Source organism: Gadus morhua, chromosome 22 (assembly GCF_902167405.1).
Source record: "Gadus morhua chromosome 22, gadMor3.0, whole genome shotgun sequence".
NCBI classification, from domain to species: domain Eukaryota; kingdom Metazoa; phylum Chordata; class Actinopteri; order Gadiformes; family Gadidae; genus Gadus; species Gadus morhua.
The window spans coordinates 10,634,488-10,657,091 of NC_044069.1; the positions used below are offsets into that span (position 1 = coordinate 10,634,488).

Here is a 22,604-nt window from a genome sequence, read left to right on the forward strand (position 1 = left end):
TTCTACGCATTCAGAATTGAATGTCAAATAATGAATGGTATTTAATAGACCATACCACTGAAGGTATTTTGATAATGGAAATGTATCATTGATATTAGTGTATATTTATGTTGCATTTCTTTTTGAACGGTTGCCCGGAGACACTTCTCAAACGGTTGTTTTTTAATTCAGACAATTCTTTTCTCTTTGCCTCAAGCGAGCTCTTGTTGATCTAAAAATAACAATGAACCGATATATTACACACTCGCGCGCACACACGCACACGCACACACCAGACGCGTGCACACACACCAGACACACACACACACACACACACACACACACACACACACACACACACATACACACACACACACACACACAAACACCGTATCCCCCCGCACCCATTCCCTCCGACTTGGTCCTAACCTCACCCATCTCCTTCCAGATGGTGCACCTGTGTGGACTGTACCAAAGTCGCCCTCGGTGGAGCACCTGAAGAACGGCGGCCCGACGCCCCTGCGCTTGGCCGAGCCCTCCCCGTCCCTCAGGAAGAAGGGAATGTCCCCTGGTGCTGAGGTGAGGATGGCCTGCAGACTCTCTCTGGTGTCCACGCTCTTTATTCTCGCCTCTCTCCCCCTCACCGTCCCCATGGCGCCACGCCCTGGCTCCCACAGGTCACCTGCGGTGAAACGCCCTATTACGGTTGTTATTGTTTTTAAGGACGTGAATCATCTTGAACCGAAGAGGTTGCTTCTCCTTTAGCGTTGGCATCCGGGCGTCCTTCTTTCCCTTTCCAGACGGTTCCCTGTTTCCCGAATGCTGTTGCCACGCGGCCACCTCTCTAGTTTGTACGGGTGGGTCTGGGCTATGCGCAAAGGCGGAAGCCATTTTGAAGGAAACAAGACGCATGTTTTCCTCAGCCCTCGTGAAGGGCTCGCCGACGTCAGCGGGCGGTGTCGGCCCCCCCCGGAGACAGAGGGGGGGGGGGGGGGGAGTCCCGCTTCCCCCTACATGCTCCATCCTCCCCTGTCACGCTCAGAGATGTCTTGCCCTCGGTCTGGTGTGACGCAGGGAGAGTGCTCTCAGGCTGCTGAGGGTTGGAGCAGATCTGCTGTGTAATAAGTGGGTCACGATGCAGCGGTGCGCTGGCGCTCAGCCACACGCTAGCTCTCCGAACGCACGTGAATAGCGTGCGGTATCTGGGCCGCCCTGTATGTAGAGAGAGGGGGGGCGCAGGAGGATTGTGTAACGCGTGGAGCCCCCTTGCCCTTGAACCACATTTAGATTTCACGTTTTGTATAGCTTTAAGTGCTGTATGTCTGTCCCTGCGAATTAATTTCACTACTGTCCCTTTTACACGGCTCCCCTGCCTGCTTCACTGCAACGATAACTATTGTTATGTGACACCCATCACACCCATGCATGCGCACCTACGCTAAGTTGGATATTTTCTCTTGTTCAATTTGGTCCGTGGAGGGGAAAATATGATATACTAATCACATTTCAAAACAAAAGTGATGACTGCAATGGAAAAGAGTTAGAGGACGCAGGTTTAAATATGTATTTAAACATGCAATTATGTGTCAAGGCACTATAAAACATAACACTTAATGACCCGGGGGGGGGGGGGGGGGGGGGGATCCTACTACTTCAGCATGTTTCCCATAGTGGGGGGTGAGGTATACGAATGGGAGCCAGGCAATGTTTCTCTGTCCCACAAAGGCTGCGCTATAACAGCTGGGGAGCAGCACTGTGAGCCATCAAGATAACGATCCTCCTCCTATTGACGGATGGCTGTAAAACAGGGTATTATGGGGTTTCACAGTCAGCGCTGACAAGTGACTCAGACCTATTGTTGAGCTGTTGAAGAACAGAGACCGTTTGGCAGTTTGACATGAAATAGATGGATGGATTTATTCGGTTGAATGCCGCCCACCACGTAGAAAATAAATGAACGTTACATGGGATGTAAGCCATTAATGTAATTTAATCGTTTTTTTGTCTGTATTATCAGTTATAATGTTTTTTGCGGTTCGAGGAGGACTGTGAAAGGGTTAAATGCGCTACTCTACTTCAGTCAAGTCAGAGCAGCTAACTGTTTCATTATCTCAATACCGATTCCGGTCCATTCTCTAATGAGACATTAACCCCCTGTCAAGGCCGAAGAAGAGCTCAAAGCATTTGGTTGGCAGAGGGCAGGAAAGCGGATTCCAAAACTGGAGTGGTCCGGACGACGACCTTGGTGGTCTGAAGAGCGGTGAGAGCAAAACGAAAGAGGTCTCGTCCTCTCTGCTGCCTTCCACTTTCCAGCTGCCCGTCTGGTTAAAATTCCACAGACAACAAGAGCGAGTAGGCCTGCTTCTATTTTCACCTGGCAGTGGGCCAGTGTGTGTGTGTGTGTGTGTGTGTGTGTGTGTGTGTGTGTGTGTGTGTGTGTGTGTGTGTGCGTGCTCGATGAAAGTGTGTACGCTTGCAGAATTGTTGTCACTGTTTATGCATTTTCCAATAGTAGCACTGTACCTGTTAGCTGAAGCCCAGCGGTTGTTATGGATGGGATCACCCGGTGCAGCGGTGACAGTGAATGACATAAAATCAATCAGCGGTCTGCTGTGCACCTCGAGGTGTGAACGTTTAGGGGAGGCAAGTGACAGTGGCCAAACGTTGATGCGGTCTGATAGGGCACCGAGAATGTTTTGATGGCGTAGATTGAAATGGCCTTATGGGTTGGAGTGCATGCTCAATAGGGGGAATGGAGGTGTAATAATCGAGTCATGCTGCAGCCGGAGCTTGGCCCACCGGGTCACATGTTCTCCAGAGCAAACACGTCAGTGGTCATCCGGGCTGCAGTTCCACTATTCTCCAGCAGAGGGCAGCAAAGGACTGAATGTATTGATTCCTATACGTTTGTACCACAGACCCTTTTCGCACAGGGGTCATTGTAGGACCAACACCGGTGTCACTCCTTACACTAATGATCGGTCTGCTGCTTTTAATGTACCAGGGCACGGGTACGAGGCTAAATTAGTGCAGATAAGTCTACTAGCTGTGCCCGGCCACATACAAAGAGCAACACCTATATGTTTGTGTTACGATGAGGCCTCTGAAAAGCGGCCTTTCACTTGCCCAAAATAAAAAAAAATCTCGAATTTTGATGGATAATTGCCCATTTCTCCCTGTAAGCCTCCTCGAGCAAGATGCCTTTACCTCCACTGTGCTACCTAATGAGACGTAGGCCTGTCTAAAAATACGGACTCGCTAAGTGTTCTCATTAAAAGACCGCGTACCGGTTAGCGACTGGCTAGTGCGTGTTGGTGGTCTCTTCTTCAGGCAGGTAGGTGGCAGAGCTCTGTGTGTGGGGAAGCGTCGGTCGTGACTCACTGCTTGCTTCTCGTCTCCGGATTTATTTAGCTCAGCGACTCGGTGGGCAGCTTAGATGGGTGACGCCCAACAATCGAAACTAAACTTCTTCAAGCACGCGGAGATATCTCCCCGGGTAACTAAGGGTCTGCGTCGCGTTACCATGCCGACTCAACATAGATATTCTAGAAGAGCCTTGTTTGGAGTTATTCTTCTTTTAGTGTGTGTGTGTGTGTGTGTGTGTGTGTGTGTGTGTGTGTGTGTGTGTGTGTGTGTGTGTGTGTGGCCAGCCCTCCACTGTCCAGCTTCAAATATCCCCCCTCCCACCCCATATCCAGGCTGTTCTCGTTCAGTATCAAAGCTACCGGAAGAAAGGGTGTGTGTGTGTGTGTGTGTGTGTGTGTGTGTGTGTGTGTGTGTGTGTGTGTGTGTGTGTGTGTGTGTGTGTGTGTGTGTGTGTGTGTGTGTGTGTGTCGAGAAAATGAACTGAGGACACGCATGTTTTATTTGCATTCTCCTTAGTGTGTGTGTGTGTGTGTGTGTGTGTGTGTGTGTGTCGAGAAAATGAACTGAGGACACGCATGTTTTATTTGCATTCTCCTTAGTGTGTGTGTGTGTGTGTGTCGGGAAAATGAACTGAGGACACGCATGTTTTATTTGCATTCTCCTTAGTAGTACACAAAAACTTATATTTTTTATTTTTACTAATTTGACACTCATTATTAGTCTATAATATACCATGACAAGTAGTCCCACACGAGTCCCAAAAGAATGTGCCAATTATGGAGCATAGTGTGTGTTGGGTGGCTGAACACTGATTTACAGTGGCACGCTGATGTTAATCATGACCTGAAGCATGACAAACTGGCTGCTGGGAAGCTTTTGATGTTGTGATCAGGGGCTTTGATGAAGGTTAGATCATCTTGTTCTGCCCCAGCAGCACCTGTGAAAGGCCCAGCTGTGCCGAGAGCATCTGCCGAGAAAGAAGTGTCGACGATTTCATTGTTTCCCGTTTGAAATCCAGAATTCCCTGGAATATATCTTTTTTGAATGAATTATTAATACTGTATGTTCCCAGGCCTGCTTTAAGACCCTAAAAACTTGTTTTCAATAATGAACAACATCCCTAACTATGGACATTTTATTTAACATAAATTACCATTAATTAAAATGTTTTCCTCAGTTTTCCTTTAAATACACTGTGAGACTGTGTGTGTGCTTGTGTGTGGTGAGGGGGCATTTCTTTATGCCTGTTCTCTCGTAAGATGTTTGATCAAAGTACAAAACACATATTTTAATTACAGGTCTCTGCCTCCTGTTCACACTTACGCTATAACAAGGCCCTCCCCGTATCACTTTCACCCCCTACAACACCACCGAGACACCAGCTATCCCCAACACACACATGCACACACGCACGCACGCACAGATACAAACACGCTTACGCGCAGAGATACGCACACACGCACAGATACGCACACGCACACAGATACAAAAACGCGCACACACACACACACACAGATACACACACACACACACACCGATCGTACGTACAAACCACACACACACACACAGTTTATCATAACTCACTTTAGCTCGAATATAAATCACTTCATCTCGGCAACGCTTTGTACCCGTCTCCGCTGTAATGATACTTCTGCACAGCTCTGTTCAGTGAGTCACACTTTGAGTTTAACAGCGACGCTCTCCGCCGGAGCTCACGTCGAGCCGCTATTCTGTTAGCGACGCTCGTGCGGCGGTGAACAGAGCCGTGGCTCAAAGCTACTGTGTAACCCCCCCCCATCATTGAAGTGGTGTGCGCCACCGTGCTTCCCCGCAGCGCTGGCTATGAAATCGCTTGGCTTATTCCACCAAACAAGGAGGGGGGGGGGGGGGTACGTCAACAAGGACTGCGGGTTTGGAACACGAGGCCTGGGCACGCTCATTAAGAAACACTTACGCACAGATGGTTTACACACACACACCATTTCCGGATGGGAGGGGGGGAAAGAAGACAAACGTTGACGTCGCTGTCAAGGAGGAGTGATTATGAGTTTAGAGTATGAGACGAGAGTTGTCACTATTTTAGTCTCCCTCGAGCGCCAAGAGGGGTCCCCTTATTACGGACGGAGACCATTGTTAGCGAAAGGTCATCTGGCTGGCAACCCCTCCACTGTCCAGCCTCGCATACCCCCCCCCCACCCTCCACCCCCCTATCCATTCCTGTTCCTCAGACAGGGGACACGACGACGATGAGCAAAGCTACCGGATGAAAGGGTGTGTGTGTGTGTGTGTGTGTGTGTGTGTGTGTGTGTGTGTGTGTGTGTGTGTGTGTGTGTGTGTGTGTGTGTGTGTGTGTGTGGCGGAGGGGGGAGGGCAGTTAGAGATAAGGGCTGACATTCTGGAGAGGTAGGGATGAGGGGGAGGATGAGGATGAGGAAGGCCCTGTGCCTTTAAAGGTTAGGTCTCGTTGGGAAGCTTGGGCAGGCAGCGGCCTTTGAAGATGGCAATACATTTATAACCTCTCTCTCTCTCTCTCCCTCTCTCTCTCTCTTCCCCCCCTCCCCTGAGTCCTTGATGAGAGAGAGAAGAGGAGGAATAAAGGGGAAGCAGAAGAGGGGGCGAAGAGAGATTAGGTGTGAGATAAAGAAACAGAAATGGACGGTGGCGGCGGGGTAGAGAGAGAAAGCAGGCTGGAGAACGAGGGAATTGAAATGAGGGCGACACATGAAAAAGAATGGAATAGTGGCTGGCATGAATGGGGATGGTGGTCGTGGTGGTGGGGGAGGTGTGTGTCTGTGTGGGCGGCGGCGGGGGGGGGGGGGGGGGGGGGGAGTGGAAAGCAAGCATAGACTGGAATTGTGAATGAAAGAAGAAACGATCGAGATGAGACTGTCTGGAACAATGGAGAAGAGAGTGTATGGGATGAATAGGAAATAGAAGGGATGTGTGTCTCCAATGAAAGGCAAACGGGCGGACGCCAAGGTGACGACAGAGAGAGGGGCGATCGAGAGACACAGGGACACTGGAGGTAGAGAGAGAGGGATGGAGACGGGGGGGGGGGGGGGGGGGGGGGGGAAAGGAGGTGGTGGAGACATTGACAGCGCCATGGAAAAGGCGACACAGAAATTTGAGCGAGCCAAGGCGGGCGGAAAGGAAAACGACACGTGTGTGTGGAGAAAGGCTTGTGAGTAAGGGGGAGGGGCACGGGGGAAGCCTGGGGGAGTAGTGACGTCGGTGAGTGGGTGGGGTCGTGTGGAGAGGAGCAGGGAAACACGTGAACGTTAGAAGAGGTGGTGTGTTGTCGGGGATGGGGGGGGCAATTATCACGGCAGAGGAAGTCATTGGTGTCGGCAGGTCTCTCTATCTTGCTTCGCTCTCGCTCTCTCTCTAGCGATCCTTATTTCTCATCTCCCAGGGCATTCTCGCACTGTTTCTCTCTCTCTCTCTCTCTCGCACTCTCGTTCACTCCCTCTCTGCTTAGGTCTCATTTCACAGGCCGTTCTCTGTTCTCTCTCTCTCTCTCTCTCTCTCTCTCTCTCTCTCTCTCTCTCTCTCTCTCTCTCTCTCTCTCTCTCTCTCTCTCTCTCTCTCTCTCTCTGTTTGCCTCTGTGAGTCACCTCCACATACAAAAGCCTCTCACAGAGCTTTCTATACAGAAGCCTGCCATCACATGCAGCCCTGCAGTGGCCTGGGATAAGCAAAGGGGAAGGAAGGAAGGAGCCTGTGTATTTGCTCCCAAAAGTTCATTTTGGAGCTTTTTTTGAAGGCGAGGCAGCACCATTTGACTTGGGGAACATTTTTGGATATTACATCACCTCAAGAAGTGAGTGTGGGTGTTTTTTTCGAACGGCGGGAATTTAATTGTACTTTGATTGTGAAAAAGTATAGATTGTGCTGGACTTGTGGTCCAGTACAATCAGTACAGGCTTGTGGTTGGAAAGTACTCAAGGCAGTACTTTCCAAACATACTGTGTGTGTGTGTGTGTGTGTGTGTGTGTGTGTGTGTGTGTGTGTGTGTGTGTGTGTGTGTGTGTGTGTGTGTGTGTGTGTGTGTGTGTGTGTGTGTGTGTGAATATTCAATTGTGTTATTGTTTACTTGTATGTATTTTAAGTGTTTGAAATCATTTCCTTAGTATTGTTATGTACTGTATATGTCATTTGCTTGTTGACTGCACCTAATCCCTTAAAAGTTGTAAAAAAAAAAGGAAAAAACTTTGCTAAATAATGAACTCTTATCTACCTAATATTACTAAATAGTTGTTACTGGACTGCCCATGTGGAATTTAACCTGATTGAATCTGATCAAATTAACATTGGTCTGAAGGATCCCTCGTACAACTTGTGTCAGACGTCAATCTCTAATCTAATCTTCAGCACTGGTGTGTCTGGTAATGGCAAGCTAGGTTTAACCTGTACCTCCCTGTATGTGAGGTTGTGTGTAACCATCTCATAAACATTTAGCTTAACCAAACGTTCCTCATCAGAGGCTGCCCGAGAACTAGAGAAGATAACCATATGATGGACAATCTTCAGGATTGCCACATTAAACCCTCCTCACAAAACAAAGTCCCAGCCTCTATGTGTCACTTCCTATCCTTTCCCAAGATGAATAAATGTCATTAAGCAGCGCTGCTCTGGACGTGATGGGCCCTGTAAGATGCCAGATCAGGGCGAGGTTGAGCGACTCAGAACCCCTCACTGCTCATTTCCTCCTGAACAGCAATTTCCCGCTGCTATCAAGAGGCTGTTTAATCAGTTAGTAGTGCTGGTGTCACGCATGCACCGTGCCATCGGCGCACAAACGTGCACACACCTTCCCGTCCCATCTCCTCTTTGCTTCTCAATTCTATTTATAACTTGGAAAAATGTACAAGCTACTTGGTTGTGTGTGTGTGTGTGTGTGTGTGTGTGTGTGTGTGTGTGTGTGTGTGTGTGTGTGTGTGTGTGTGTGTGTGTGTGTGTGTGTGTGTGTGTGTGTGTGTGTGTGTGAGTCAATGTTTTTTCTGCGCACGTGTGCATAACAAATGTTGAACGTAAAAAGGCTTCATGGCATGCCATGCTCACTGAAAGTTACAAGGAGTGTGAGTGTGTGTGTTGCGTTTGCTGTGATGAACGACCTATACATCAGATTCACGTGATGCATGGGATGAAATATTCAGATGACAGCAGCCACCTCCCTACATCTTTATTCCTACAGTTGCTCCACGCCAACTGTGAAAATAATTCCATAACTAGGCGGGCACTGTGCCCCCCCCCCCCCCCCCCCCCCCCCCTAATTGCAAAGTCAGAATTAATTATGACAGAAATTACTTATTACGCTATGATCCATACACTTCTATTGCAACAGTGTATGCCTGACCAAAGCAGGAATCTCCATAGCAACCAAACATTTTGAATAAAGGTGACAATGAGTGGAAAGCTGTATGAAGTTCAACAACGAAATCGCTTGGTCGTTTAAACGTTTAAATGAGATCACGAAGAGGGCGTGATCTCATTATCTCAGACTGATCTGAAACCGTGCTAGACGGTTTCTTTTAAATCAAGGTTCCACCGCTCATTCGAGGTTACACTCGTTATCGTCGCCAGTCTGAAATTATGCGTTTACGTTGCAGGACTGAAAAGGCCACCACATACTGTATACACAAGACATAGAAAACAACCATGGCCGTGACAAAACAGGCTCACACAACAACCAGTTTGTTGTTCTTGGTCTTTACATGTGTATGTCTTCGATTTTTGCATGTTTCTCTGCATGTTTTCAAGCCTAATATTTGTACAATGTGTGTCTGTTTGCATTTGCGTGTGTTTATCTTCATCGTTATTTCCATACGTTTGTGTCCCAGACGGTTCTACCAAAGCATCATCCTCACACATAAATAAGGCTGCGAACCGATACAAGCTGTGGCAGCCGCCCACAAGGGATACTTCTGTTGTTCATGTTGTGCCCTGACGTAATTGGATGTGAATAGTACACATTTCCAATACATTTTCCTATCCAACCACAAAATTGTACATTATTTAGCCCTCTTTCAGCCTGATCCACGATTTGGATAGACAGAGGGTAAGGAGAGAGGGAGAAAGGGAGAGACGGAGAGACATTTGCTAAGAATCAAAGCATAGAAGAGTATTTGTTGCCCCACGGGTGAGAAGCACTTTCATCTTGCATTATATATATTCATATCATCCTGCATCTCTGTTCTCCCTCTCTATTCACAATATCACATGCTTAGAGCGTTCCCCCTGACCCAGATGGGGCCTGCTGCCAGCTGAACGCTGCAATTACACACAGCTCCCCACACTCTCCTACTCCTGTCAATCAAGAACCCTGAGCTTCTGCTGCGTCTGTTGTTAAAGAACATTGTGCTAGACATCTTATTAACTAAACTACCAACTTAGTGGTTTGACTTGTAATTAACACTCAAGGAGGAAGTTTTGAAAGAAAGTGTTAGAATTTGATAGTCTTAGTAATTCTTTGTTACCTTTTGAATTAAGTTGTCAGTGTTAATTCATTTTCTAGGTTCTAATCCATGTTCACGAGTAAAACTGAATTTTCTAGAATTGACTCCCCGGATATTAGCTGAGCTTCTGTTTGTTTGTCTGACCTTTTCTCTATTTCTCAACAAACGTTCATCTGATCTAGTTCCCTTCCCTTGGTGGGAGTACTGCTGAGGACTAAAGGAAATGCAGTGTCGGGTTTGACGTTGTTTGTTTCATGCAGCAATACCGAAGCCCAAGCTATCGGTCCGCTCCAAACAGGCACCTTTTATATGGGTCCTTCACTAGTCTATTACCAGGTACCAGACTGGAACCTGCAAATATTGGAATAGGTCTTCCATGTTGGAATTCCCCCTTCCTGCTTTCTCAGCGGTGCAATTCCACCGATGCTAAGTAGGGTTGATATGCATATAAATGGTGGCATCAAGGCTCTTGTTAGTGCTCAATGCTCCCTGAAAACCATATGGAGCCGAGTCACAGAGGTGTCCAAACAGGGAGCTCAGGTGCCGCTCGTATAATTAATGGAGGGTTGGTTCCATTTAGGGAAAGCAGCGCTACAGACTCAACCAGCCATGTACATTTTTCCCTCGGTGGCATTTCAGACCGAGATGTGTCACTGTAAACAATGCTGTACATATTTATCTGTGAGGCTTTCATTACTTTGACAAGGCCCTTGTGTAGTCCATCCTTCTCTGTGTGGTAATTAAAGTTGTAAACCAAAGTCATGCATTGGAAACGTATGGAGGAACTGGTGTTGTGGATTGCACCATTATTAAAGGGAACGTTTGTTGATTTTACATGTTGACCATACTTTGTGGGTCATTCAATATTGTTCTGCCGCCTTCAAATATAATCTGTGTAACTAGATTTCAATAACCAGTTTACAAGGAATATGTTGACTACAAACAGTTATTTATGTTTGACAAACAAGGAAAAAAAAACAGGTGCCGAGACTCCGCCCAATAACATTTCACATCCTTTACGCAAAGTGATGCCAAACATTTAATCAGTGACACCTATTGTTTAGTAAATTATTGAAACCTACTAGCTTTCTAGCTAGCAGACAGTAGTCGTAAAGTGTTTAATTGGTGCACTGCCCCTTTAAACGGCCCGGGTTCCCTTATCCTGTATGTGAATCCATCTGGCTCCCTGTGTGTCCTGCAGCAGCCACCACAAGGACAGCAGCAGCAGCACCCGAGCCTGGAGGACATCGGATCCAGGGAGGAGATGACGGACGTGGAGGACAACGAGGAGGAGGACCTGGGGGTGCTGGACGACCAGCGGAGCATCATCCTCCACCTGCTCTCCCAGCTCAAACTGGGCATGGATCTGACGCGGGTAGGGTTTTTTTTTTTTTGCTCGGGACCCTGGTCCGAGGGAGAAAACAAAAAGTTGTGAGATAAACAAGATATTTTTATGACTAAACACATATTGGTGGCCATTTTAGAGGGGTTTAATCAGTGGCAGGAAATCTGTCAGGATGTGATGTTTGTGAAATTAAGCTTCAGGAAGAAGGATTCATTTCCCCCGCTTTCCAGTTTCACTCCCTCGCTGTGTTTAATATTAAACTTTGCAACCCTGTAGAGAATTCAGTTTGCTTGTAACGTACAGACATAGAGACAGACACCTTTATTGATCCCGAAGGAAATTACTTGTTACAGTTGCTCAGCCCAAGCCAGAAACATCAGAGTAAATCGAACACAATAAACACAATGTCATTAACACAATAAACACAATGGCGTACATCGAAACACAGTTTTCTTTGGAGTGTTCCTAATTCCTGTCTCCCTGCCTCTCCGTCTCTCCTCCAGGTAGTGCTGCCCACCTTCATCCTGGAGAAGCGCTCGCTGCTGGAGATGTACGCCAACTTCATGGCCCATCCGGACATGTTCCTGTCCATCACGGCCGGGACCACCCCCGAGGACCGCATGGTCCGCTTCGTGGAGTACTACCTGACCGCCTTCCACGAGGGCCGCAAGGGCGCCGTGGCCAAGAAGCCCTACAACCCCGTCCTGGGCGAGAGCTTCCACTGCTCCTGGGAGGTGCCGCGGGACAAGGTCAAGCCCCTGGTGAGGTCCAACCAGGGGTCCCACGGGCGGGATCCGTCCTGGGCCCCTAACAACAGCCCCCAGCCCAGCCCTGCGGCGGAGGACCCTAACCCGGGAGGCTGCTACCGGGTGGGCTTCGTGGCGGAGCAGGTGTCCCACCACCCGCCCGTGTCCGGGTTCTACTGCGAGTGCCGGGAGAGGAACATGTGTGTGAACGCCCACGTGTGGACCAAGAGCAAGTTCATGGGGATGTCCATAGGGGTGTCCATGGTGGGGGAAGGTAGGCCAGCGTCTCACAACCTATTTTATGTGTATTGCTTTCTGTCTGTCTGTCTGTCTGTCTGTCTGTGGTTGTGGAGAGAATCACAAGGCAACTCAACAGCAGAGAGTGTTGAGTGTCTGCAGGCCAGGAGGAACACAATGCACCCTAGTTAATGAAGTCCAGCAGCAGGCGTTCCAGAGAGTGTTGACGTTCTTCTCACTCAGACGTGCGCTGTGTGTGCGTCACTGCAGCGCTAGCGATACGGGCCCCAAGACATCCCCTCGTCTCGGGGGCGATGACTCAGAGAAAGACGTGATCCCTCTCTCACAGAGAAATCAATAGGCCTTGCTGCTCCGTCGTTCCGTGGGGGCGTCGAGGGAAAAACTAATGCCTGGGAAAATATTACTTGCAGCCAAAAATAAATACGTTGCCGCTGAGTCACACCTCTGTTTGCTCGACGGCTACGTCTGTGTTGGATGTTCTTTGGTGTTTCTGGTATAGGATTGACCTGAGTGGAAGAGTGGTGGATGACGGACATGCTATTCATGCACTTAGCTGTAGTGAAACCTGCCGGCTCCTGTTTTCACCTCTCCCCTCTCACCCATCACTTGATCAGCTATGACGCTGCTGGAAGCCATTGAGGAGGAGCACCGTGACACATTTAAATTATATTCAAATATGATCACAGAGGGTAACTGAAACATCAACATTGATGAGAACGAAGTACCTTTTTTATGTATAGATTTTATTTGAACATAAAATAACAAATACTGTTGCTTAACAATGAATAACATCTCTGCTTGTGATATTCTCCTAGGCCTTATAAATGAAATGCAGAGCTTAAAATAGGGGACTTGCTCTGCAGCGCAATGTATTTTCTACCTCAGCCTACAAAGAGTGATCCCTGCCACGGTGGTGTTATAAGGAGAATAAGTAATAGGTGCTAATGCATTAAAGCTATTACTGATTCCGTGCCGGGGGGAACACATCAGTCCACATACCAGGTTAAATCAGGAGATTCAATTACTGTTTGAGACTATTGAGTTAAATATCGTAACAAAGCCATGCAGTGTCTGGTGGAATTAAATTGTTAAACTCTGGTAAAATAGCGGGTGTCAGGAGGTTAGTGGTTCCCACAGCCAACAGTACTACCACTAGCTGGCAGGCAAAGTAAGCCTACTAGGTAAACATGGTATGTCACATATTTGAACATATTGTTTAACATATGCTAATATCTAATACAGTTGCACTCTCTGAGACGCACTCATCTATTACAACACTGATGGGGGATGGATAGTCTAGAGAGGTTAGGAGGTTTGATTCCCAGCTGAAAGGCTCCTGGGTTCACAGTCTCCCTGTAAGGGCCAAACCACTACCTGCTGAAACCAATTGACTCTGGATGATATCCGCTCCAAAATGACTGAATAGTAATCGAAACATGTCACCCATCTTGCAGTGCGTTCGTATTCAGAATCCGAACCAGACAGACCCTTAACTTTAATAAGTAATAAAAAGCAGCTAATGCTTTAATTGTATTTTCGTCTTATAATTTATTGGAAATGAAACCTGGCAATTATCTTTTTTTTCACACATCAAAAAGCGTTGCCCCTGGCTTGACCCTGCTGCCCCCTCCTCCCCCCTCCTCCCCCCTCCCAGGAGTGCTGAGCCTGCTGGACCACGACGAGGACTACGTGTTCACGCTGCCCAGCGCCTTCGCCCGCTCCATCCTCACCGTGCCCTGGGTGGAGCTCGGGGGAAAGGTCTCCATCAGCTGTGCCAAGAGCGGCTACTCGGCCACCGTCACCTTCCACACCAAGCCCTTCTACGGGGGGAAGGTCCACCGGTAAGGCCCAGGGGTTTCTGGAGGTTAGCGCCGTGTTTCTCCTCTATTCTCTCCCATCATTATTCTATAGCAAATTTTTTCCCATAAAATATTCTCATGATTTTCATTAGAGAAATGATGGAGAGAATACTTTTTATGGTAAAAGGAGGTTTAGAAAAATTATGGAGAGAATAAAAAATCGAGAAAAAGGTGGCATAGTAAATTGGAGAGAAAACGTATATATTTTATTGATTAATTTTAAAAGAGGTATAGAAAAATTATGGAGAATAAAAAATAGGGAGAAAGGAGGTATAGAAAATGATTGAGAGAGTATACATCTTTTGGAAAAAGGAGGTATAGAAAATGATGGAGAGAATATATTTTGGAAAAAGGAGGTGTAGAAAATTATGTAGAGAATAAAAAAATTGAGAAAAAGGTGGTATAGAAAATGATCAAGAGAATATATTTTTTGGGGAAAAGGAGGTTTAGAAAATGATGGAGAGAATATCTTTTTTTGGAAAAAGGAGGTATAGAAAATTATGGAGAGAATAAAAAAATTGAGATAAAGGTGGTATAGAAAATGATCAAGAGAATATATTTTTGGGGAAAAAGGAGGTTTAGAAAATGGAGAATATATTTTTGGGAAAAAGATGGTATAGAAAATGATGGAGAGAATATATTATCTGGAAAAAGGAGGTAGAGAAAATTATGGAGAGAATAAAAAATCTAGAAAAAAATATATAGAAAATGGAGAGAATTAGTTATTTGAAAAGGGGGGTATATACAATTATGGAGAGAATAACAAATCTAGAAAAAGGAGGTATAGAAAATGAGGGAGAGAATAAAAAAATTAGAAAAAGGAGTTATAGAAAATGATGGTGAATGTATTTTGGGAATAAGGGGGTACAGAAAATGATGGAGGGATATGAATGGATGACAATTTCAATTGTTTTCGAGCGATCTGTTTGGTCGAAACTTTTTAAATTTTTCGATCGTTCTGATTGGTCGAAATGTTGTATGTTTTTCAAGCGATCTCATTGGTCGACAAATTACATTTATTAAGAGTGATCTGATTGGTCAAATTTTCTTATATTTTTCGAGCGATCTGATAGGTCAAAAATAAAAAAAATTGAGAGAAAGAAGCAGGTCAGTCTGCTGTTTTTTCAGTATTACTGGACAAAGCATGCATCCATTCATTTTGCAGTTGCAAAAAATAAAACAAGGCACACGTTAGGTTAAAAAGTCATCCATGTGTCAATTACAGATGTATGTTTACGCCAGCTATCCTACTCCCTGAAACCTCCACGAGTGTCGTGAAATCACAGATCCATAAATGCACGTCCCGAAACCCAACTCTCCTCTTCCTCCTTTGCTGGGCAGAGTGACTGCGGAGGTGAAGCACAACCCCACCAACGTGGTGGTCTGTAAGGCCCAGGGGGAGTGGAACGGCACGCTGGAGTTCACCTACAGCAACGGGGAGACCAAGGTGATGGACACGGCCAGGCTGCCCGTCATCAAGAAGAAGTTGCGGCCGGTGGACAAGCAGGGCCGGACCGAGTCCAGGTGAGCCGGCGAGCCCGGAGCCTTCTGCACAGCCTGCTGCTGTTGGAACAATGACAACATCTGGAATGGATACAGTGTTATTTTGAGCTGGGACATCAGCAATGGGCTAAAATGGTGTGTGTGTGTGTATTCTTTGTGTGTGTGTGTGTGTGTGTGTGTGTGTCCCAAAGGCGGTTGTGGCAGCACGTCACCAGGTCTCTGAAGGAGGGGAACATGGAGGAGGCCACGGAACACAAGCACCAGCTGGAGGAACGCCAGAGGGCAGAGGAGAAGCAGAGAGCGGGGAACAACACACCCTGGACCCCCAAACACTTCACCAAGGAGGTACACAGCTACTGCTAGGATCTATACTAGAACACTAGAACATGCCATGTCATGCTATAGGGGGGATGTGCCATGAGCTGTCCTGGATCTTCTATAATTTTATCAAGATATATATATTATTTTTTGGTGGAAAAGGAGGCATAGAAAACTAATGGAGAGAATAATATTATATAGTGTGGTAACCCGGCTTGGTGAGTGAGCCGCCTCCGAGCCCTGATTCTGAATGAGTGTGGAAGCATGCTTTTTAAAGCATGCTTCCCCACCTGCTCCTCAGGTGCTCCGTATTTCAATGATTGGCACCAATGCTCTTACTGGCGCCATCTGTTGAAAATCGGTGGTACACCGCCTCCACAACCTGCCCCCTTGGCCTCCAGGGGCGCTGTGCCAGAGACGGGTTACCACAATAGGTATATATTTTTATACCTCCCTCCTACCCCAAAAAATATTCTCTCCATCATTTTTCTAGACCTTTTCCTTGATTTTTTAACTGCTATTTAAGGATTCTTTACTAGAACATTAAAACAACATGCCATGTCATGCTATGGGGTATGTGCGATTAGCTGCCCTTGATCTTCCATATTTTGGTATGGAACAGGACATACTGTTGTCCTGTTGTTTTGGTATGTTGTGTTGTTGTTGTCTGAGTTCTGAACTGATGACTTCATATGACAATTACTGAGATATATTTGACTGTATTCTGTAGGGCTGGATAACACTGCCAAAGTATCATGTCAGTGATGTTTCCGACATGACTTTGAGACATTCCAAATAGTGACATTTTCCAAATTCCCCTCCAACAAGTTGTCTGCTCTCCTCGGTTTGTTCCTCAAAACGTTTCACTATCACTTTTCCGTCTACAAGATATTATCACGAAAGCAGCTCCCGAGTTTCAATTTGTGTGCCCCACCGTCCGTGAACTCCGCGCAGATTGGAGTACGAGGATAAAATAATGAGCCGAGGCAATCGTAGCGTTCTGTCAAACTCTGCAGCGATCCAAGTTGAGAAGACGTCCAAAAAAATTGTGACCTGCTAAAACGAAACAAAATACTGAAAATATATTTTCTCAGTTCACCAACTCTCTCCTCTTCCCTCGATGTGCAGGGAGAAGGCTGGACCTTCAACAACACACTGCGGAAGTCTCCCTGACCGCAGCACCTCCACTACCCCCTGGACTATCAATAAAAACCCTTCGCCCCACCCTCCTCCTCCTCCACTCTGATGGCAAAGACACTGAGGAGGAACGTGGAAGGGAACCAGGTGCCAAATGGTTTGGGCGGGGTTGGGGGGAGGGGGGGGTCATCACTGTATCGGTGATTCTCGTTGCAGGGTTCTTTATCAGACAAATATAGTATACATTTTTATATGATAGTATCGCGTGAGAGTATTTCTATATATATTTAGTTTTTTTTTCTTGCGCACTCAAAGACATTCGCCACCGGTGTTTGTGCTGCTCTCCTCACGTGCGTGCGCGTGTGTGTGTGTGTGTGTGTGTGTGTGCGCACTCAGTGTCTATTTTTTCACATTCCAAAGCCTTTCGTTGTCATGCAGCTTTAAAACAAATCCAAATCTAACCGCTTGGCAAGGCCGCCATCACAGATCTGCCCGGGGGACGGCAGATGTGCGTCTCACACACAAAGCGTTGTCGTCGCCAGGCTTAGCGTGGTTCCTCCGAGCGCACGCCTCCGCGCGTCAACAACAAAATGGCCGCCGCTTTGTCATCGAGGCCGGCGGCAAAACCGGACACCTCACCGTTTGTGGATGTTTTTATTTTATTTTATTTTTAACCGCTAGAACATGAATGTACCCGGTCACACCACGATGTTGGTACTAGGGTCTCATTGATTTTGTACACGACGTGGACGGCAGTGTGTTGTCTCCATGTCTGTTATTGTGCCACGGTGAGCTTTCATCAGCCTAGTAATTTATTTTCATCAAGGGAAATGCCTCGGTTCCCACCCCTTCCTAATGCACCCTTGTTTTCCAACTACGTTCACCCTCTAATCACAGGCATTAGCTATGTAATAATACCATGCACACACACACAGACACACTTCCTGTGCAATACACAATATTACGTTTACCCTGAGGGGGGGGGGGGTCCTCTGTGTTCGAGTGTGTGTGTGTTCGAGTGTGTGTGTGTGTGTGTATCCTCTGCGTAGCATAGAGGTGATTAGGCAGAGGGTGCACTCAGCTCACGCTCGGCGATGCAAATATATCTCTGTTGGATGAAGCCCAGAGATATTTTGAACATGCATAGGAGGGGATGCATACAGGGAAGGACACGACCCCCACTACCCCACTCGAGGGAGCCACTGTTTGGCTGCAGGAAGATGAAAGAAGGCATTAAGCTCCCCAGAGTATTAAAGAGGGAAGCCACGTGTGTAAGGAGATGTTTCCAGTAATCTATTTACAACTTGAGTCCTGAATACGCTTATCCACATGCCTTTTTTCTTTCACCATGTATTCCTGCCATTGCCAAAAAATGTAACCCTTTGCTTTGTGGTATTTTTAACAATTTCTCGAATATTCTTATGACGGTGAGAAGGAAAATGTAGGTCAGTTTGTTGTTTATTCAGTGTTAGTGGACAAAGCAATGCAGGGACCTAGAGACAAGCATTGCTCGATTCCTTCCCGAATTGGTGATGTTTAGGTAGGGAGATGTACCTAAACCTTTATACTTCTAAACCATTTTTGTTTCAACACAACGTCGGTACACTCTGCTGTCGAATCTAAAGCCGTCAACCTGTAATCACAGGTACCAACAAACTGCCAGGCAACAACCACTGTGTTCCATTGTTCATGAACACTAGCTTTATATGAAACTAGCGAGCACTTTTTTAAAAGAAGGAAATGCTGATGTGAGATGTGAGACGGAGAGAAGGTGTCCGCATTAGAATACACGCCACACACACACACATCCATTTGTCTTAATTTGATCAAACGTTAATTTCACTTCTGTTCACACTCGATATCCTGAATGTATTGTCCTTGTTCTTTCTTGACCCATGACCGAATAACTCTTTAGGTAGAATACCTATGCAACGCCACAAACCATAGGTTGAAGGAGACTTTGAAGAAAAATAAAAAGGTTTAGTAGAATCTTTGTTCTAATAAATGTGGAATTTAAATGATGGATCTCATTTTTTGACTGCTGCAGTATAGTATGATTGAATCGACCGATTTAAGTTCCAGATTTTATTACTCTTAATCTTGTGCTTTCCACTCCACTTTATACTATGTACTAAAGGAAATAAACACAATCTGGGGTTGACACTAAGGTTTTAAAAGCACTTGCCCATCGGGCAAGTACAGGTCAGGTTCAGCTTGCCCGAATGTAATGTTCACTTGCCCAAATTATAATCAGAATCATGAACGGGCCTCTTTTTGCCAGGCACCCGGCCTGGTTTCGGGGGGGCTTAGAAAAATCATCCTAGCTCAGACTGAAGCTGAATGTTAGCTTCCACACATGTTGTGTTTAAAAAAGAACAAACTTCTCTTTTTTTCCTTATTTATCGAGAGGTCACATCGTGCCATGAAGTGATATCAGTCCACCGTTGCAACCTATTAAAGCTATCGCCAAGTTATATGTAGACCTGCATGATTGTATGCAAATGTACATAACTAAATGTCAGAGGTAGTAGCAAAGATATGTCTTCTTTAACTTTCAAGTTTCTTGTAGCTCTAACTGAATAATCACAATCGCGTTTCTAGTAGTGTTGTCAGTCACGATACTGGATTTTCTAACTTCGATAAAATACGACAGTGTTACCCCTTATATTTTATTTGACAAAGACAACTGTGTTACCCCCAATGTATTTTTTCATGACGACCAAAGAAAAACGACAGTGTCACCCCTCATGTTTCATTTGATAAAAACGAAAGTGTTACCCCCTATGTTTTAATTAATAAATATCGACAGTGTTACCCCTTATGTTTTTCTTCATGACGACCAATAAAAAACGACAGTGTTACCCCTTATGTTTTTTTTCATGACGACCAATAAATAACAACAGTGTTACCCCTTATATGTTTTTTCATGACGACCAATAAAAAAACAACAGTGTTACCCCTTGTTTTTTTTCATGACGACCAATAAAAAACAACAGTGTTACCCCTTATGTTTTTTTTCACGACGACCAATTAAAAAACAACAGTGTTACCCCTTATGTTTTTTTTCACGACGACCAATAAAAAACAACAGTGTTACCCCTTATGTTGTTTTTCACGACGACCAATAAAAAACAACAGTGTTACCCCTTATGTTTTTTTTCATGACGACCAATAAAAAACAACAGTGTTACCCCTTATCGTTTTTTTCATGACGACCAAAGGAATACGACAGTGTCACCCCTCATGTTTCATTTGATAAAAACGACCTTGTTACCCACTGTTTTAATTGATAAAAATCTACAGTGTTACCCCTTATGTTTTTTTTCATGACGACCTATAGAAAACAACAGTGTTATCCCTTATGGTTTTTTTTATGACGACCAATAAAAAACAACAGTGATACCCCTTATATTTATTTTCATGACTACCAAAGAAAACAACAGTGTCATCCCCTATGTTTTATTTAATAAATATCGACAGTGTTACCCCTCAAGTTTTTTCCATGTTGACCAATAAATAACAACAGTGGTAACCCCTGTTGACGTTTTTGCGGGGATCCGAACATGAGCTGCTTAGAGTGTTAACCTCCGAACTTAACAATGCACCATCAAGACACCGGATAAAGTCATCACAAAGGTTATACTTGACTTTATAATTCAGATGAAATAGAAATAAGAGTCTTCCAACAGAAAACATCAACCGGACTTGAACCCCAGTCTCCCGGGGGTTAGCTCACAGCTCTCTCCACTTCCCACTGAGATTTGTAAATTAATTTTGTCTGAGGTTATATAAAACAACAGTGTCATCCCCTATGTTTTATTTGATAAATATCGACAGTGTTACCCCTTTTGTTTTTTTCATGATGACCAATAAAAAACAACAGCGTTACCCCTTATGTTTTAATTGATAAATATCGACAGTGTTACCCCTTATGTTCTTTTTCATGACGACCAATAAAAAACAACAGTGTTACCCCTTATGTTTTTTTTCATGACGACCAATAAAAAACAACAGTGTTGCCCCTTATGTTTTTTTCATGACGACCAATAAAAAACAACAGTGTTACCCCTTATGTTTTTTTCATGACGACCAATAAAAAACGACAGTGTTACCCCTTATATTTTATTTGACAAAGACAACAGTGTTACCCCTTATGGTTTTTTTCATGACAACCAATAAAAAACAACAGTGTCACCCCTCATGTTTCATTTGATAAAAGCGACAGTGTTACCCCCTATGTTTTAATTGATAAATATCTACAGTGTTACCCTTTATGTTTTTTTTCATGACGACCAATAAAAAAACACAGTGTTACCCCTTATGATTTTTTTCATGACGACCAATAAAAAACAACAGTGTTACCCTTTATGTTTTTTTTCATGACGACCAATAAAAAACAACAGTGTTACCCCTTATGGTTTTTTCATGACGACCAAAGGAAAACGTCAGTGTCACCCCTCATGTTTCATTTGATAAAAGCGACAGTGTTACCCCCTATGATTTAATTGATAAATATCTACGGTGTTGCCCCTTATGTTTTTTTTCATGACGACCAATAAAACACGATGGTGTTACCCCTTATATTTTATTTGACAAAGACAACAGTGTTACCCTTTAAGTTTTTTTTCATGACGACCAATAAAAAACACCAGTGTTACCCCTTATGTTTTTTTTCATGATGTCCAATAGACAACAGTGTTACCCCTTATGTTTTTTTTAATGACGACCAATAAAAAACAACAGTGTTACCCCTTATGTTTTTTTTCATGACGACCGATAAAAAACGACAGTGTTACCCCGCATGTTTCAATTGATAAAAACTAGTGTTACCCCTTGTGTTTATTTTCATGACGACCAAAGAAAACAACAGTGTCACCCCCTATGTTTTATTTGATAAATATCGACAGTGTTACCCCTTTGTTTTTTTCATGACGACCAATAAAGAACAACAGTGTTACCCCTTATGTTGTTTTTCATGACGACCAATAAAAACAACAGTGTTACCCCTTATGTTTTTTTTCATGACGAACAATAAAAAACAACAGTGTTACCCCTTATGGTTTTTTTCATGACGAGCAATAAAGAACAACAGTGTTACCCCCTTATGTTGTTTTTCATGACAACCAATAAAAACAACAGTGTTACCCCTTATGGTTTTTTTTCATGACGACCAATAAAAAACAACAGTGTTACCCCTTATGGTTTTTTTCATGACGACCAAAGGAAAACGACAGTGTCACCCCTCATGTTTCATTTGATAAAAGCGACAGTGTTACCCCCTATGTTTTAATTGATAAATATCTACAGTGTTACCCTTTATGTTTTTTTTCATGACGACCAATAAAAAACAACAGTGTTACCCCTTATGTTTTTTTTCATGAAGACCAATAAAAAACAACAGTGTTACCCCTTATGATTTTTTTCATGACGACCAATAAAAAACAACAGTGTCACCCTTTATGGTTTTTTTCATGACGACCAATAAAAAACAACAGTGTTACCCCTTATGTTTTTTTCATGACGACCAATAAAAAGCAACAGTGTTACCCCTTATGTTTTATTTGACAAAGACAACAGTGTTACCCCTTATGTTTTTATCATGACGACCAATAAAGAACAACAGTGTTACCCCTTATGT

The 22,604-nt window shown here is 44.9% G+C and overlaps 1 protein-coding gene across 2 annotated transcripts in view; it reads left to right on the top strand.

Moving 5' to 3' along the window:
• Nucleotides 1–18,984, top strand: part of LOC115535666 (oxysterol-binding protein-related protein 10) — a 48,758-nt gene extending 29,774 nt beyond the window's left edge. Inside the window, exons 7-13 of one of the 2 annotated variants that reach the window (XM_030347067.1) lie at nt 428–558; nt 11,002–11,175; nt 11,649–12,165; nt 13,804–13,990; nt 15,350–15,532; nt 15,703–15,856; nt 16,958–18,984. In XM_030347067.1, the coding sequence (XP_030202927.1) occupies nt 428–558; nt 11,002–11,175; nt 11,649–12,165; nt 13,804–13,990; nt 15,350–15,532; nt 15,703–15,856; nt 16,958–17,002 (1,391 nt within the window). In that variant the 3' untranslated portion in view covers nt 17,003–18,984. The remainder of the gene's footprint in view (nt 1–427; nt 559–11,001; nt 11,176–11,648; nt 12,166–13,803; nt 13,991–15,349; nt 15,533–15,702; nt 15,857–16,957) is intronic. The other variant, XM_030347069.1, reaches the window with a different exon arrangement.
• The last annotated feature ends 3,620 nt before the right edge of the window (nt 18,985–22,604 follow it).